Here is a 16,992-nt window from a genome sequence, read left to right on the forward strand (position 1 = left end):
TAGTCAAAACTACACTGTCTTCTTATCCCCTCCTCAAACCCACCAAAGACCTGAAACACAAACAATGCCTTCTTTCGCTGCCCCATCCCACCTCCTCTCCCCATCTGCCAACCTCTCCTCTTCCACTCGCCGGCAACTGCCCCCTACTTCCTCCTCTTCCTCACGCGCTTCCCCGCGGTCCTCCTCCATCAAATGCCACCTCCCTTTTCAAAACCCTAAACCCCAGAAGCCAACCTCCCTCCTCCGCTCCCTCTCCAAACCCCTCACGCTAGCCTCCGCTTCTGCTGCCACTCTCCTCATCCGCATCACTCCCATTCCTACCCTTCTCGCTGGAGGCGGCGGAGAAAACTTTGGCGGCAGTGGAGGCTTATCTGGTGGCGGCGGCGGAGGCGGTGGTTCTGGTGGCGGCGATGGAAGCAGTGGCAACTTCTGGGAAAAGCTCTTTTCGCCTTCGCCGGCAATTGCGGACGATAACAATCAGACCCAAGAATGGGATTCTCATGGATTACCTGCCAACATAGTAGTTCAACTCAACAAGCTAAGTGGGTTCAAAAAATACAAGCTTTCAGACATTTTATTCTTCGACCGACGGCGATGGACTACGGTAGGAACTGAAGATTCATTCTTTGAAATGGTTTCGTTAAGACCCGGAGGGATCTACACTAAAACGCAGTTACAAAAAGAGCTCGAAACTTTAGCCACTTGTGGAATGTTTGAGAAGGTTGACATGGAAGGCAAAACTAACCCAGATGGAACTTTGGGATTGACCATCTCTTTTACAGAAAGTACTTGGCAATCAGCTGATAGGTTTAGGTGTATAAATGTGGGGCTAATGGCTCAATCCAAGCCCATCGAAATGGACTCTGATATGACAGATAAGGAGAAATTGGAGTATTATAAAAATCAAGAGAAGGATTATAAGAGGAGGATTGAGAGAGCCAGGCCATGCTTGTTGCCAGTGCAAGTGCATAGGGAAGTGTTGCAAATGTTGAGGGATCAAGGGAAAGTGAGTGCTAGGTTGTTGCAGAAGATAAGGGATAGAGTTCAGAAATGGTACCATGATGAAGGGTATGCTTGTGCTCAGGTTGTGAATTTTGGGAACTTGAATACTAAGGAAGTGGTTTGTGAGGTTGTGGAAGGGGATATTACACAGCTTGTGATTCAATTCCAGGATAAGCTTGGGAATGTTGTTGAAGGGAATACCCAGCTTCCTGTTGTCAGGAGAGAGTTGCCCAAACAGGTAGACTAATTACGGCTGTTTCTTGGTTTTAATTTTTTATTTTTCTTGAGCTACTGAGAAACTAACCAAGAATCACATTGTGGATAGTGATATGTTATAAGTTATTTACTTTAAATGCTAGTTAGGTAATATTTGATCGATTGTTCACTTTTAAGTCTTGAAATGCATTTGATCATTTTCTACATTCAGAAATAGCTGTAAACAATTGAAATAGTTAACTTGATAGTTAGCAGGACAAGTAAATCAGTTGAGGTCTAGAAGAGAGAAAAAACTATTGTGACGATTTCAAGTAAGGCACTGACTTTGGGTGTTTTCTAATAAGCTCTTATAAACTATAGATTTGCAGATAAAATATGTCTTCATTTCAACCAGTGATGAGTAATTTTTTGTTGATTCGAATGTTTGGCTTCTCACTGTAATGGTGACTGATTGTTAGTTCATACCTTTAGTTATAGAGTTGCTAATTATGCCTATGCCTATATACCGTGTTTTTTATTTCTGATTTAAGTAACTAGTTGCAGTTGTGATGGTGTTTAATTGTTGATTAATGTCTCTGCTTTTGATTTACAGCTTCGACAAGGCAATGTTTTTAACATTGAGGCAGGGAAACAAGCCCTGAGAAACATAAACTCATTGGCTTTGTTTTCAAATATCGAAGTGAACCCACGTCCTGATGAGAAAAATGAGGGAGGCATCATTGTTGAGATAAAGCTTAAAGAGCTGGATCAAAAATCAGCTGAAGTCAGTACGGAGTGGAGCATTGTCCCTGGACGTGGGGGGCGTCCCACATTGGTATGTAAATCTTGTTATATATTTGTACTCTGCAATTTGCATGTAGATGATTAGAGATTATGGTTTACACTTAGAAATTCTGATTGAATTTTGTTTGCGTATTGCACATATATTTTCTGTTCAGGCTTCATTTCAACCTGGTGGAACTGTCTCTTTTGAGCACCGAAATCTCAAAGGGCTTAACAGATCAATTCTTGGTTCATTGACCACCAGTAACTTTTTTAATCCTCAGGTAAGTTATCCTGAATATGCATGTTGCTCTCTCTCTCTCTCTCTCTCTCAATGACTATTTACACCAGTGATTAGTGTAAATTTTTCATCCTAAGATGTTCCTGTCATTCTTTTCTTCAGGATGATCTTGCTTTCAAATTAGAATATGTGCACCCATATTTAGATGGTGTTTATAATCCACGCAACCGTACTTTTCGAGCAAGCTGCTTTAACAGCCGGAAACTAAGTCCAGTTTTCACTGGTGGGCCAGGAGTTGATGAAGTCCCCCCAATATGGGTTGATCGAGCTGGTGTCAAAGCTAACATTACAGAGGTAATCTGCTATGTCTAAAAAAGTCCTTAAAGTGATTGTTGGATTTTATGTATACTGGAATCAATTGTGATCAATATGCTTCTGGCAGAATTTCACCCGTCAAAGTAAATTCACTTACGGACTTGTGATGGAAGAGATAACAACACGTGATGAAAGCAGTCATATCTCTCCCAATGGTCAAAGAGTGCTGCCAAGTGGAGGCATCAGCGCAGATGGACCTCCAACCACTCTAAGTGGTACTGGTGTTGATCGAATGGCATTTCTACAGGCAAATATCACACGTGATAATACCAAGTTTGTAAATGGAGCTATAGTTGGTGAGAGGAATGTATTCCAGGTTAGTTCATCACATTGTGAATACTATGACTGGACCAGGATAATCTTTCTTTGCTGATACTGTTCCATATCTGGCATGAGTTCAAAGCATTAATAGCATACAATTGCTTGATACATGCTTGTAAATGAACCGTTATGTGTTCGATTTATTCTAAGATTGATAACAAAGCCATTCTCCTAATCTTTCTAGCATTTCTGCATTTCTTATGTAATAAACAGGAATAATAGCTCCTTATTCTGGCCGCTGGATTGACATACGCATTTTTTTGCGTTTTTGAAATAGTTAAATGGATAAGCTTAAGCTTACTTACAAGTGCTCCTGTTCCTGTAAACCGCTGCCTACCTTTAGCTTCATTATGGTTTATTAATAAATCTGCATTTGAGTTTCCTGTAAAATTCTGTTCCTAGCTCATTGCTGGTTTTTATTTACATAATGCAGGTGGACCAAGGACTTGGCATTGGCAGCAAGTTTCCGTTCTTTAACCGCCACCAACTAACATTTACACGATTTCTCCAACTAAAGCAAGTGGAAGAAGGAGCCAATAAACCACCACCACCTGTTCTAGTCCTTCATGGCCATTATGGAGGTTGTGTGGGTGACCTACCAAGTTATGATGCTTTTACTCTTGGGGGCCCCTATTCTGTGAGAGGTTATAACATGGGTGAGTTAGGCGCAGCTAGAAACATTATCGAGGTAAGAATGATTGGTGATACCTGTTTTCTTTACTAATCTTTGGTTTTTCTTTTAATGTCATGATTTTTGTTGTATTTCATGTTAAAATGGAGGCTAAGAATGAGGATTCTGGTGATAAAAAGGCCATAGGAGAGTTAACTAACTATAAATTGAATACGGGAGTGTGCTTGTGTTTACATAAAATGACAACTAATCTGAAATCCTTTTTCTGATGTTACGTGCAGCTTGGAGCCGAGCTTAGAATACCTGTGAGAAATACACATGTATATGCATTTGCAGAGCATGGCAATGATCTAGGAAGTTCAAAGGATGTAAAGGGTAACCCAACAGAGGTCTACAGGCGAATGGGTCATGGTTCATCATATGGTGTTGGTGTCAAGCTAGGTCTAGTGAGAGCCGAGTATGCTGTTGACCATAACACTGGAACTGGTGCAGTCTTCTTCCGATTTGGGGAAAGATATTAAAATGTGATTTAGGTCTAATTTTGCTTAATACAGGGTGGCCATTTGGGTTTTCTAGTTACTGTTAGAGCTGTTCTTGATCTTACAGATCTTTTGAGATACATGGAACTAGGTACAATAATACTTAAGCGGCTTTCTTGTTTCAAATAATTATTTTATTGAAAATCTTGTGCGTTATATTTTTATCCTATGCTGTACAAACTGAGGGATTGCAAGGAAATTGTTGGTGCTTGATTATGCTTTCTGTACTTCTCAAAGCCCCTTTTGCTTAGTAGATCTTCTTGGCACTTGAATTAAACATGGTAGTATTTGTCCTGCTCTGGCGTTGAAGGTTTTTGCAGCAATTAAACAACGGCAGTTACTGATTGAATAGCAAACAGAGAAAGAATATGGAAGAGAATCGAGGCAACTCCAAAGGCCTTCCTTTCAGAATTATTAATCAATAAAAAAATGCCTTTGCTTTCAAATTACAAATAATTACCACTTAACTTGTGGCGAGGTACAAAGCCAGGTATACAAGGGTCAACCACTATGCCACTAGCTGCTACGAATTAATGGAATGAAAGAAAAAGGGAAAGGTAAAAGTCAGAGAAAAGGCCTATTTTACAATAACTGCAATTGGCAAATAGCAATCTTTCAGTTGTGACTATGATCGGGAAGTACCTTCCCCCTTCTCTGAGCTTCTAAATTGGTGTAGATGGATCTTACATTTGAACTTCGGATATGTTAACATGAGATGCTACATTATATTCACCATAATTCACTTCCCTGCATGGTAAGCTCGGCCTGCTCAGGGCAATACAAAGTTGCACTTCCTTGCTATAAACCTAGTTCCTTTTTCAACTTCGCAAGAGTAGCTTCTATCTCATCAATGTTCTCCTCAATGTTGCTACCCTTTTTGGCTTCATTTTGAAAACTGCTTCCTGTTTTCTCAGAATTACTATAGTCATCTCTGTTGTTAGCTTCAACTTCTTCATCAGTTATGTTGAGCTCTTTCTCCAGAAATTCCACAAATTCCTCTCCTATGGCCTGCCAAGAGAGAATTCAACTAGCATGAATTGGTATTAATAAGAGGATATCATTAGTATGGATTGGTAATCCACATGATTTATTATGCACAGTTTGAATCAGTGTGATTATGCACTTCAAAGATATTGGAACTAGCAAAGACAATAACATCATACTGCTAATTCCTCCCACAAGCTTTTTGGCTTTTCTTGTGAAGACACACTTGCTTCCCAATTCCGAAATTCTTCTTGAAGGTCTTTAAAGAAGTCCTCTGCAACACAAATCAAGACATGAGCTATAAAGAGAACTGGGATTTACTTGCCATTTAGAGGAAAAAGACAACAGATGCTAGACAAGATTTTGAAATGATGCAAGTTTATCTTATCGTCCTTATAATCTCAATAGAGAGTACAAATCTACCTAGCGAAATTTGAGCATCCCTCAAAAAATTACCTGCAGCATAAAGTGTTAAGTATAAGAATAACAAAAATAAACCTACCTCCTACAAAATTATAAGAAAACATATAACTTTTAAGTATCCTTATGTGGTAGTTAGATTGTTTGCCCAAAGAGAGATGGTAGGAAGAGACAGTTTAAAAGAGTTGAAAGGATGAGATGTGCAATTATAATAATGCAACATTGCATGGCATGGACCACAAACATCTGTCAAACAACCAAGAACATATTGCTATAGTAGATCAGGCACAGGGATTGTCAGGGGGAAAAAAACCTTGACTCCTGATAGATTGTTCCAAGTCAACCTTTGGCCAAACCCCCACCATTTTCGGGTGATCTTTTAACTAAAAGAAATGGAAAACCTTTTCTAACGAAATACAAACACTTCAGTGGCTCTAAGAGAAGCAGCGATGCGTAAACACTGGACATTTACAAAATGAATACAACTCTTTATGGCCAAAAATAATTAATTTGCTTTTGGTAGGCTTTGAGGCTGTTACCAAATCCATAGAATTCTTCTTCTTGGGCATTTGTGCTCTGTCCTCGTTGAGTTCCAGAGTATGAAAAATCAGATGTGCGGTCAGGGTTGTATCTTCTCCTAGATTCGGAGTTCAGCAAGGTATTGTATGCATGCTTAATCCTCATAAATTTCTCCTGTGCATTTGCCTGTATACGAGAATTACTTAATATACAAAGCCACAAACATAAAATGAAAGCACTAAAGATTAGAAAGGCAAACAAGAAAAGGAGCAGATGCGGCAATCCAACTATGAAGGGAGAATGATGGAAAAGCATAAGCAACCCAACTTGACACTGTCATAGAGTAAACAAAGTGCACATGCTCTGCATTTTCTTAAACTCAAACTATGAAAACAAGTAGCAAAACACTTGCCACATTGCTCTCAAGCACTTAAAAAGCCTTAATCAAGAGAGATGATGTCTGACAAAGCCAATATCTTCTCAAAGCTCAGGATTTACTCTTTCCTGGAGACAGCCATTGTTTTATGTGTTAAACCTAAAACCCTGCACTGGAACGCCTCATTTGCTGATTTCATGTGTTCTAAATTACAACAACATGTGAACAATAGCAATGCATCTGATTTGTTAAGAAAAGTATTAACTAACTGAGATGAGAATATTGAAGCTTGAGAAACATAATACGGGACATGAAGAGTTGCTACCTATCAAATTGATGACGTTATTTTTTAATTTTAGGAGATCTTTTACACCAAAACAAGAAGAGAGGATAGCAATCATAAGATGGCAGAAGATCCGATTTTTGCACTCAAGACATATCTAAGAGTCTAAGCATTACAGAACCAGCCTAAAACTCCAATGACTTATTCAGACAAGTAAATAACTCAATACACCTTCCGCTCCAAAATTCCTTTCATCCCTCCCTCTCCACCAGCTAACACTAGCCAGGACATGCACTGTTCACGAGTGCGTGCAAGTCAGAACAAGACCAAGCCCTTCACCCGATTATTGCAAAGTTAAAACTCATTAAAAACCATTTGCTAATTGGAACTCAGTGCACAAAACAAGAATAATAACAAATCCGATCAGTCTAAAATTCAATAATAATACGTAATAGCCCTTCATTCTATTGTTGAAAACTATATGACCCTCCAAAACTTATTTCTAATATAGAAATGAACAAAAACGAAGCCAAAACAGAGGATGATGAAACTTTTAATGTCTAGTCACCGAATTACCTCTTTGTTGACATCAGGGTGATACTTCAAAGCAAGTTTCCTATAAGCCCTTTTAATTTCATTTGGAGTTGCAGAAGGAGAAACACCCAAAACTTCATAAGGAGACTCTCTCCAACTCGCTCTCAAAAGGGTACAACCATTTCTTTTTCGGTGATACCTGACAAGAGATGGTGCAAATGGTCTTGGTCCTCTTGGAGCAAAGCCAAAGCCAAAGCGACCTCTTTGGCAATATCTGAAACTGGGTATTGCCAAATTTGCTTGCTTTTGAAGAACAAGGAACGATCTTGCAGAAAAGTGAGGTATAAAGAGAAGGGGATCTGGTGTTAAAGAACGAACCAATCCATGCGTATTCATGAATTAACCCTCTTCTATGGTATCTCTAATATTCATAAAAGTTGGATTTTGGATGCAAAAACTCTCGCTTTGGCTTTGAAATTGGGTTGCAGCAGAAGTTGTGGGTGGTGTGAAGGTGGGCCTTGGCTTGTGATGATAACTATATCAACGGTTCAAAGAGGTTGTCACCTTAGACAGCAACAAATACAAACCAAAATACCAAAATACCCCATTTATCCATATTTTTTTGTCTTAAAAAGAAAGTTCGGTTCTTGTATATACTACTTACTAGACACCAAAAATACCGGCCATGACTTCAGTTTCTAAGATGTATGTAAACAAGAGCTTCCCTTCGTCCTTTCCTTGGTCTGTGAAAGATCAAACCGTGCTCCAAATATGTAGTTTTCCAGTAACATCTGTGTCAAGTGAACAAACTTTGGTCAAGAATGAATGTTTGGTATTTGCACAAATGCCTAAAAGAATTAGCGTGTCAACACACTATCATGAAACTGGAATGGGAGAAAAAGGTGATTTACAAAGAAATGTGTTAGACAGTAGTCATTTGATTAGTGTTTTAAAATTTTGTGTTGCTGAAGGATGTTTTGAACTTGGAAGAAGTTACCATGCTTTGATTGCAAAGATTGGACTTGATGAGGATGAGTTTGTGGGTACTAGCCTTATTGATATGTATGCTAAATGTGGAGATATGGATAGTGCGGTTGTGCTATTTAATCAGATGCCTCGCTTAGATGTTGCTTCATGTAATTGTTTGATTTCTGGTTACGCTAGTTGTGGATTGTTTGATGAAGCTTTTAGTTTCTTCATGAAGTTTGATAGCTTCGGTAACAAGCCTAATCCTTATACATACTCGACCATGCTATCAATTTGTGGAACCCTTTCAGTTATTGAAGAAGGAAAACAGCTTCATGCCCAAGTTGTGAAGATGCAACATTTATCAGAAACAGCTGTGAGTAATGTGCTTTTGACAATGTATAGCAAGTGTGGGGCAATGGAGGAAGCTGAATCACTGTTTAACCGTCTTCCACAAAGGAACCTCATTTCATGGACTGCAATTATTAATGGATTATATAAGCATGAGGATTTTGAGAAAGCTATGATGCTGTTCTGCTTGATGAGAGAGAATGGGATTGAACCAAATGAGTACACATTTACAATTGCTCTTGCATCTTGTAGAAGTGTGAAGAATCTTGATAATGGTCGTTTGCTTCATGCTTTAGTTATTAAAAGGGGGATGGCTTTGGGTGAATTTGTTGGGACTGCAATTATAGATATGTACTCTGAGCTTGGACAAATGGATGATGCAGAAAAGCATTTCAAGGGAATGGGAACTTTGGCCTCTAAAGTATCATGGAATGCCCTAACCAAGGGTCTAGTTCACAATGAGAAAGCCCATGACGCTTTGGATGCTTTTAGTGAAATGGTAAGAAAAGATACTGCATGTGATGAGTTTACCTTTTCCATCATTCTGAAAGCTTGTGCTTCCTTACCATCATTCACAAGTTGCCAGCAGATACATGCTCGGGTAGTGAAAGCTAACTTTGACACAAACATGCATGTGGGAAGCTCATTGATAGAAGCTTATACTAAATGTGGGAGCGTAGAAGATGCAGAGCGGGTTTTCAGTCAGATTTCAGTACCAGATGTCATATCATGGAACTCAGTCATCAAAGCGTATTCGCAGAACAGCAATCCAAGAAGGGCTATATCACTGTTTAGGGGGATGATTGACAAAGGATTTAGACCAACAGGTTCCACTTTCCTCGCTGTTCTTTCTGCATATAGCCACTCTGGCAAAATCCAAGATGGCCAAGAAATATTTCAATCAATGGTAAGAGAATTTGGTATCTTACCAGAAGAAGCACATTATAGTTGCATGGTGGACTTACTAGGAAGATCTGGACAACTGGAAAAGGCACTTGATTTCATAAACAACTTGCCCATCAAACCTACAGCTTCAATATGGACACCTCTACTTGCAGCTTGCCGGTGCCACAACAATCTCCAAATGGCAGAATTTGTTGCAAAGCACATACTAGCTTTGGACCAGAATGCTGCAACAGTTTATGTTACCCTCTCAAATATGTATGCCGAAGCAAGGCAATTGGTCGATGCAGAAAACCAGAGAAAGCTGATGAAACTAAAGGAGGTTACAAAGGAACCAGGATGTAGTTGGATAGAAGTAAAAAACAAGATACACAAATTCTTTTCTCTCGATAGAACACACCCCGAATCTGCAAAAATATACAATAAGTTGAACCAAGTAATGATACAAATAAAAGACAATGCATCCACAAATGCAAATCCCTTGTATCCAGAGGAAGATTCTTGCCTATACCACAGTGAGAAACTTGCAGTTTGCTTCGGCCTAATAAGCTTGCCAGCGGGAAAGCCGGTCAGAGTTTTCAAGAACCTCAGAGTTTGCACTGATTGTCATATGTTTATGAAGTTTGCATCGATGATTACAGAACGAGTTATAGTGTTAAGTGATAATTATAGGTTTCATCACTTCAACAAAGGTTGCTGCTCCTGTCGAGATTATTGGTAATGTAATGCTTTGGAGAACATGAACAATACATAAGCTTCATTCCCTGCTCCTACATCAGTTCATCGAAGTCAAAGTGCTATTATCACGATCAAACGGCTCATAACAATCAGATTTTGCAAACCCCACTATGGGTCCCTTTTAGTGTCAAAGTAAGCATGATCAATGTCTAACATTGTGAGGTTATAAATGTTATATGTTCTTTTCAGATACTACCCAAGTGGGCCCCTACTGAAACTATATATTTACAAGTTATAATGTTATAACTTATAACTGAAACGCATCTGCCCTTTTCCCGCCTTTAAAGGTTATCAACGGCAAAGCATTTCTTGGGGACCCACAAAACAAAAATCACCATCATGCACCGTTTATCTCCCTCATTTACTGATGCCTACGCCAATCTTTTAGAAATCTACGCTCGTGATCGAGCGCTGAAATCGGGAAGACTACTCCACGCGCACCTGATCATCAATGGGTTGGCTCGTTTGACTGATTTAGCCTCCAAGTTCAAAGCTTTTTACACTGAGTGTGGCCAAATATCAGATGCTCGTACACTGTTCGATAAAATTCCCAAAACAAATGTCAGTCGTTGGACTTCCATCATAGGGGCATGTTGTCAACGTGGGTATTATCAGGAGGCAATAAATGTTTTCTCTGAAATGCAAGCAGAAGGTTTGGGAGTTAACATATATGTTATCCCCAGGATTTTGAAGGCTTGTGGGCACGTTTTGGATCAAGAAACAGGAGAGAAAATACATTGCTCGTGCCTCAAGAAATCCTTTGAAACTGATGCTTTTGTTACTAGTTCTCTTATTTTTATGTACTCGAAATGTGGGCAAGTTGAAAAGGCGAAAAAAGTGTTTGATGGGATGTTTGAGAAAGATTTGGTAGCTTTGAATGCTGTTGTTTCAGGATATGCTCAAAAGGGGCTTGTAGAAGAAGGGTTACGTTTGGTATTGGAGATGAAATTGATGGGAATGAGGCCTGATGTGGTTACTTGGAACACTTTGATAGCTGGTTTTTCAAAGAAGGATGAACATTGGATGGTGTCTAAAGTTCTTGAATTGATGTTGGCTTATGGGATTGAGACTGATGTGGTATCCTGGACTTCTGTCATATCGGGGCTTGTGCAGAATTTTCGATATGATGAGGCTTTTGGTAGTTTTAAGAAGATGATTAAGCAAGGGCTCTATCCAAGTTCAGCCACAATTAGTAGTCTTTTGCCTGCTTGCATGAGTGCAGTGAATTTGAAGCTTGGGAAGGAGGTCCATGGATATGCGTTGGTGATTGGCGCTGAAAATGATATTTATGTGAAGAGTGCTCTTGTTGATATGTATGCTAAGTGTGGCTTTATATCTGAAGCAAGAACTTTGTTTTATAAAATGTCTGAAAGGAACACTGTTACTTGGAATTCAATGATCTTTGGGTATGCAAATCATGGATTCTGTGAGGAAGCAATTGACCTTTTCAGACAGATGGAGGAGGAGGGGAAGAAGCCAGATCACTTGACTTTCACAGCAGTCCTCACTGCTTGTAGTCATGCTGGATTGGTTGAGCTTGGACAGAGTTTATTCAACTTGATGCTCGAGAAGTACAAGATTACCCCAAGATCAGAGCATTATGCTTGCCTAGTAGATCTTTTTGGTCGAGCAGGAAAAGTTAATGAGGCTTATGATGTTATTAAGACCATGCCTATAGAACCAGATTTATTTGTATGGGGGGCACTATTAGGAGCATGTAGGACCCATGGGAATATTCATCTTGCTGAGCTAGCAGCTAAACATTTGCGAGAGCTCGAGCCTGGTAGCACAGGAAACAATTTGCTGTTGGCAAATTTATATGCTGATGTTGGCAGTTGGGGAAATGTTTTAAGGTTAAAGAAGGTGATAAAGAAAAGGAAGCTGAGAAAATTTCTGGGATGCAGTTGGTTAGAAGGTTCCTAATGCTTAAGCATGATTTCTTAAAACGTCACGTATTGTCCCCGAGGATGATTGATATTCCTCGTGCTTTATATTATGATTTTCTCAAGCTCACTTGTGCAGTTCCCTCATCAATGGTTTGGCTTCGGGATTACAGCTCCTTCATGCCTTGCATTCTCATGAAAGGATGATTGGAAGCTATAGCAGAGCCCTAAGGTAAGGCTTCTACTGCTTTCCCTAGAGTATCTTTCTTTTCTGCTGGAAAAGTTCAAACTGCCTTGTACATATTGCATCCATCCGCTACATTTAGTTGAAAGAACTCAAAACTTCCACAAGCTAAGAAGTTGTGGATGAAGTTTGGGGATGCTCAGATCCAAAAAGACAAAAAGATGGGGCATAAAGTTATTCGGGTTAATGAATCCTTCTTGAGGGGACCATGTAAAAAGGCTTGAAACGGTTGGACTGCAGCGCAGGAATGTTGTTCAGAGGCGGCTGCGAAGGCATTCCGGTGGAACTTTTCAGAGAGGCACCAGTAGAAAAGATAAAAAGAAAAGACCAAGAATATTCGAACTGGTGGTAGCCTGCTATATAGTTTTGATTTCAAATGGAGATATTGTTAGCTCCTCTGTCATGTCGACATTTACATTCCACATGAAATTGCTTGAGCTTCAAAACGAATCCAGACCCTCAAACATTCACCTTTACATGCACCTTTTCTTTCTTTCTTTCTTTTTTTTTTTTTTTTCCATTTGTTCTCTTTTCCAGTCAAATTTTCATTCTTTTTGGTTTGCTTTGAAAGACTACAACCAGCACAATGTGAGGCCAGAAACAAAATTCCCCATAATTCCTTGTTGTTGGGTTAACTATGCTGACGTTCAATAATCTTCCAAATATCTGGTTAAGTACAAAGATGCCCATACAAAGGAATAAAGTACTTTAAAATCTCAAACCTGCAAAAGTATATAAAACAATAGAATAAAGAATCCGATATTGATTTGATAATTTCTTCCCTAATAACCCAAAAATTTGCCAATATTTGGGTAGTGACATGTTGGAACAACCATTGCCCTTGCCGAAAGGTCAATTCTCGGGTATCAGCATGTGCTTCTTTGTTATCCTTGATTGGCAACAAGTTGCAGAACTAGTGACAAACAAGCTCCTGCCAGAAACAGAAGAGAATTGCTCCAAAATAGAAGTTCTGACAAATAGTAAACTTGGCCAAATCAATCAATGTGTCCCACGCCCAACCCAACTCATAGTTTTGTATGCATTCATAATTACGAGCACTCACTCACTTAAAATACTGAAAGAAAATAATCAAACAAGCAAAATAAAGTTTGTTTTGGAATTTGTATAATTTGAGGATGTAGAGAAATTGCAGGATTGGCTGCTAATTACTTCAAGCCAAAGGGAAAAAGGATGAAAAGTTTTCAATAAATAAAGAGGCCAAAAGTTCATAAAGTCATTGATCCAATAACAAGCAAGATGGGTGATGGACTTTTGCTTAGCTTTTTTATTGGCTTTTTGTTTCTTGGCCAAAAAGAAAGTTTAATATATTCGATAATACACAGGTTAATGGCCAAGGTAAGAATGTAGTTTTCCGACTTGCTCTAGTTAAGGTAGAGGCTGAGTAAACAGCCGGGGTACGTCCATGCTGCTATCAGGTAATAAGCTAGGTAGAAGATGTAATATATGCAGAGAACTTCTGTCTGCCATCAAGTAAATCAAGGAAGCAATTCACTGAGAGATTTTATCTCTTTGCCAGGTTCAAATTCAAGTCTCATTCATAGCTTGAAAACTCCACTCAAATATCTCCAAATGCTTCATCAGGATTGGAATCCATCTGTCTGTCAAGAAACCATGAGAACACAGCCATTTCAGAGAGTCAAGTGAACACCAAGTTGCTCAAAATTTCTCAATCTACAACAGAAATTAATGATCCATGATGAATTTGTAACGCAACGATTTAATTTGAAATTTCAAAAACACGAGAAAGAAATCAACAAGCAGCAAACATGAGAAACATCAAATTAAGCAACGGTCTTTCTGAAAAACAGGCAAAACTATGTTTTATCACTAACTAATCAAGAGCAACCTGAAACAAAACCACTTAAACTAAGGTCATTGAACCAGTCTAGCTACATCAACTACTACCGTGAATGCAAGGAATGGGGAGAAAAGAAAAGGAAAATGGAAATAGGATAAATTTTGCGATGCAAAAGGTAAATGAAGCAGACAGTTCTGTTCAAAAGAACATATAAAAATATAAATACACATAGAAACAACAGCTAAAAAAAAAATTAAGCACTACCGCAGAGCTGCATAAAGTTAGAAGCCAATAGCTCAAAGATAGCGCCGAGGCATGTACGAGCTCCCATAAACAGAAGAAGAGAGGGTAAACTGCCTAGAAATGCGTCTATTCATCTTGTGAACTAAGTCACAGTCTAGACAATCAACTAGATACTAAATCATAGAGTGACTCTGTATGCAGAAAAGGCATCAATCATAATCAAGTAAAACTAATACAGGAACCTCAAAGCCAAAAAGGATTCCTTTTCTTGTAGATGAGTATGAATACAAAATTATTGCCTCTTAATCCTGTTTAAACCATGTCGTCACATCCATTCCCCATAACAACAAAACAATCTAAACTAAATCGCTTTCCATTCCATTCAAAACTCCAAGCAAGTTCCAGAACCAACAGTTTATATAGCACTGTACATCTCGAAATTACTTTTAACTTCAAAAAACCGTAATTTTCAAGCAAATTAACGCTTTCTAAAATTCAATTTTCAGCAAAAGGAAGTTACTTTGAAAATAAAAATTCAGACTTTTCAACAAAACCCATATACATCTACCAGTCAACCAATCAATGAAGCTAAAAATTCATATTATAAGAATGGTAAAAGAAAGAAAAGAACTGACCTTCGTACAAAAATACAACTAATTTAACTTATCATTGGGAGCCATATGATGGGGATACGACACTACAGAACCATATTTATTCCCACCAGAGCAATCACTCCGCTGGATAATCCCATACGGATTCGCTTCATACCCATTTTGATGATGATGCTGTTGCTGATGGTGATGATGATACCCTGCTTGATGCATCCCCACATGTCCATACATCGGCATCGGCATTGGCATCATTGGTGCCCCATAAGGCATCGGTATAGCCATCCCCATATGCCCATTCCCATTCGCACTACCACCACCACCACTTCCGCCGCCGCCGCCGCCGCTTCCACCCTCATGAAGACTCTGCGGCACCGGCGTTGATGCAAACAGCTGATCGGAAGACGATGGGCCTTCGTTGCTTAACCCTTGCATTCTTTTCAAGTAAAGCCGATATTTTTGCAAATGACTGGCGACGTTCTCGCGGGTCAAGCCTTCGACGTTCATTAACTGCATGATCGTTTTGGGAACCGCGTTTTTGATCCCCAAATGGGCCACCACATCAACGAATCTCTTATGCAGTTGCGGCGTCCACACTAAACGCGGTCGTTTCAACGTCCTCGCCGACGGATCCTCCGAATTCTCCGTCGTCCTAACCGCTGAATCCGCTTCCTCTGCAATATCCATCTTCCTCATCTTCTTCGGGTCTGATCCGGATCCCGAACCCGACCCGTCCCCCACCGGTTCAACTACCATCGGGTCATTGAAAGAACGAAAATTGTTATTATTATTATTATTATTATTATTGTTGTTATTGGTAGTGGAGGAGTGGGACCCGGTGGAACGGAGAGAGGAGAGGGTACTGTGGGAAGCGCGGTTGACGTCGAGAGTGGTCCGACGAGGCTCCGGCGAGATGCTGAAAGCGGAGGCGAGTTCCGGTGGGATTAAGGATTGTGATAACGGAGTTAAATCATCGGTGTTAGGTAATCCCATCTCCCATTCGAGAACTCTTTCGTCATCGTCGTCGTCGTCGTCAACGACGGCAGCTGTGGCGGTTGCGGTGGCTGCAGCGGCGGTGACCTCTTCATCCTCTCCGCCATTAGCTTCGTATTCACTCATATTCACTTCTTCCCCCATATAAATTTCTCCTTTTCCGGCCCTCAAATTAGAGATTTTCTTGAAATTCTTATTATGGTTTTTCGGACCGTGTTGTTTGGACCGGGAAGAAGGAGTAAAAATTGAAGAGATTTTTCAGATATTTGCGTGAAAATCGGGGGGCTGTTTGGGAGGAAAGAAAAAATGAAATTCGCTTTTTTAAGGGAAAAAGAAAGGAAAAGGAAGAGAAAAAAAAAAGTGCAATATCTGATTCCAGATCGGTCTAGCGGTACTGCCAACGTGGACGACTTAGCCAGATATTTTTGATCCGCTAAATATCTCTCTCCTTCCTTAACATCAAAATCAGGGCTTCTCCAATTACATTTTGCCACGTAATCCATTCGTGGGTCGTACGGATGGAACCGGTCGTGCTGGATCGTCGGTGGTGGGGGGATTTTATTACGGAAACGCCCGTGCTCGGATTGGAAGATAGGCGGCCAAGTAAGCAAAGTAGGTGCACTTTTGAGGGTGTTTCGGGGAATGTGGTGGCTAGAATTTTTCTGGACGGTTTTGCCCTTGCCCGTCTTTTTCAAAGCGGACCGACCAATGGGAGAAGAGGATGTTGGTGAACAGCTGGAAGGAGAGACGTGGACAAATTTAGGACTGACAGCGTGGAACGTCTCAACCGTTAGATGGAAAACTGCGCACGATGAATGGGTGGACGATCTTAGGATGGATTTGAGTATAACAAGGTTTACAATAAGATGAGATGCGGATGAGCAAAGCCTTGGCTTATCCACTTTCAGACCAATAGTTGTTTATGTTATGTAAGAATATAAAATTGACCCAAAAAGAGCTAAATCTGACGACTAGGGTACTCCGTGCCAAAAGTGGATGCTTACTACATGTTATCTTACATTATTTCCAAGGAATTGCTAA

At 39.8% G+C, this 16,992-nt stretch overlaps 4 protein-coding genes and 1 pseudogene across 8 annotated transcripts; 3 read left to right on the plus strand and 2 right to left on the minus strand.

The window, feature by feature from the left end:
* Nucleotides 1–64: 64 nt before the first annotated feature.
* On the plus strand, nucleotides 65–4,314 carry TOC75-III (translocon at the outer envelope membrane of chloroplasts 75-III). Its single transcript, XM_007016284.3, has 7 exons — nucleotides 65–1,240; nucleotides 1,811–2,032; nucleotides 2,157–2,264; nucleotides 2,384–2,575; nucleotides 2,664–2,912; nucleotides 3,351–3,605; nucleotides 3,830–4,314. Exons 1-7 carry the CDS (start codon nucleotides 65–67, stop codon nucleotides 4,067–4,069), a joined length of 2,442 nt encoding a protein of 813 aa, XP_007016346.3. The 3' UTR covers nucleotides 4,070–4,314.
* Nucleotides 4,315–4,456: 142 nt separating this feature from the next.
* On the minus strand, nucleotides 4,457–7,728 carry LOC18590644 (Chaperone DnaJ-domain superfamily protein). 2 transcript variants are annotated; one of them, XM_007016285.3, is made up of 5 exons: nucleotides 7,246–7,728; nucleotides 6,031–6,196; nucleotides 5,495–5,527; nucleotides 5,251–5,345; nucleotides 4,457–5,095 (listed from the first exon to the last, which is right to left on the minus strand). In XM_007016285.3, exons 1-5 carry the CDS (start codon nucleotides 7,597–7,599, stop codon nucleotides 4,886–4,888), a joined length of 858 nt encoding a protein of 285 aa, XP_007016347.2. In that variant the 5' UTR covers nucleotides 7,600–7,728; the 3' UTR covers nucleotides 4,457–4,885. The 2 variants fall into 2 exon arrangements, with proteins under 2 accessions (XP_007016347.2, XP_007016348.2); XM_007016286.3 differs by lacking the exon at nucleotides 5,495–5,527 and having other exon boundaries at nucleotides 7,246–7,727.
* On the plus strand, nucleotides 7,728–10,194 carry LOC18590645 (pentatricopeptide repeat-containing protein At2g03880, mitochondrial pseudogene; annotated as a pseudogene).
* Nucleotides 10,195–10,426: 232 nt separating this feature from the next.
* LOC18590646 (Tetratricopeptide repeat (TPR)-like superfamily protein) lies at nucleotides 10,427–12,764 on the plus strand. Its single transcript, XM_018127198.2, has one exon. It carries the CDS (start codon nucleotides 10,501–10,503, stop codon nucleotides 12,082–12,084), a length of 1,584 nt encoding a protein of 527 aa, XP_017982687.2. The 5' UTR covers nucleotides 10,427–10,500; the 3' UTR covers nucleotides 12,085–12,764.
* A 144-nt stretch (nucleotides 12,765–12,908) lies between these two features.
* BOA (Homeodomain-like superfamily protein) lies at nucleotides 12,909–16,600 on the minus strand. 4 transcript variants are annotated; one of them, XR_016028396.1, is made up of 2 exons: nucleotides 14,372–16,599; nucleotides 12,909–13,907 (listed from the first exon to the last, which is right to left on the minus strand). XR_016028396.1 is itself a non-coding variant. In XM_007016290.3 (2 exons), exon 1 carries the CDS (start codon nucleotides 16,093–16,095, stop codon nucleotides 15,004–15,006), a length of 1,092 nt encoding a protein of 363 aa, XP_007016352.3. In that variant the 5' UTR covers nucleotides 16,096–16,600; the 3' UTR covers nucleotides 12,909–13,903; nucleotides 14,986–15,003. The 4 variants fall into 4 exon arrangements, 3 of the variants coding, with proteins under 3 accessions (XP_007016352.3, XP_017982689.2, XP_017982688.2); XM_007016290.3 differs by having other exon boundaries at nucleotides 12,909–13,903; nucleotides 14,986–16,600; XM_018127200.2 differs by having other exon boundaries at nucleotides 12,909–13,980; nucleotides 14,986–16,600.
* Nucleotides 16,601–16,992: the final 392 nt, after the last annotated feature.

The sequence above is a fragment of the Theobroma cacao genome, chromosome 9 (genome assembly GCF_053813885.1).
Source record: "Theobroma cacao isolate CCN51 chromosome 9, ASM5381388v1, whole genome shotgun sequence".
Lineage (NCBI taxonomy): Eukaryota > Viridiplantae > Streptophyta > Magnoliopsida > Malvales > Malvaceae > Theobroma > Theobroma cacao.

Excerpts from the sequence above, each read along its gene's own strand:
- TOC75-III (XM_007016284.3), top strand. The coding sequence starts at position 65 with ATGCCTTCTTTCGCTGCCCCATCCCACCTCCTCTCCCCATCTGCCAAC. Across the intron at positions 2,913-3,350 it reads GTGAGAGGAATGTATTCCAG|GTGGACCAAGGACTTGGCAT; the intron begins GTTAGTTCATCA and ends TACATAATGCAG. Across the intron at positions 3,606-3,829 it reads CAGCTAGAAACATTATCGAG|CTTGGAGCCGAGCTTAGAAT; the intron begins GTAAGAATGATT and ends TGTTACGTGCAG.
- LOC18590644 (XM_007016285.3), bottom strand. The coding sequence starts at position 7,599 with ATGAATACGCATGGATTGGTTCGTTCTTTAACACCAGATCCCCTTCTC. Across the intron at positions 5,346-5,494 it reads GGATGCTCAAATTTCGCTAG|AGGACTTCTTTAAAGACCTT; the intron begins GTAGATTTGTAC and ends TTTGTGTTGCAG. Across the intron at positions 5,096-5,250 it reads GCTTGTGGGAGGAATTAGCA|GCCATAGGAGAGGAATTTGT; the intron begins GTATGATGTTAT and ends CTCTCTTGGCAG.
- LOC18590646 (XM_018127198.2), top strand. The coding sequence starts at position 10,501 with ATGCACCGTTTATCTCCCTCATTTACTGATGCCTACGCCAATCTTTTA.
- BOA (XM_007016290.3), bottom strand. The coding sequence starts at position 16,095 with ATGGGGGAAGAAGTGAATATGAGTGAATACGAAGCTAATGGCGGAGAG.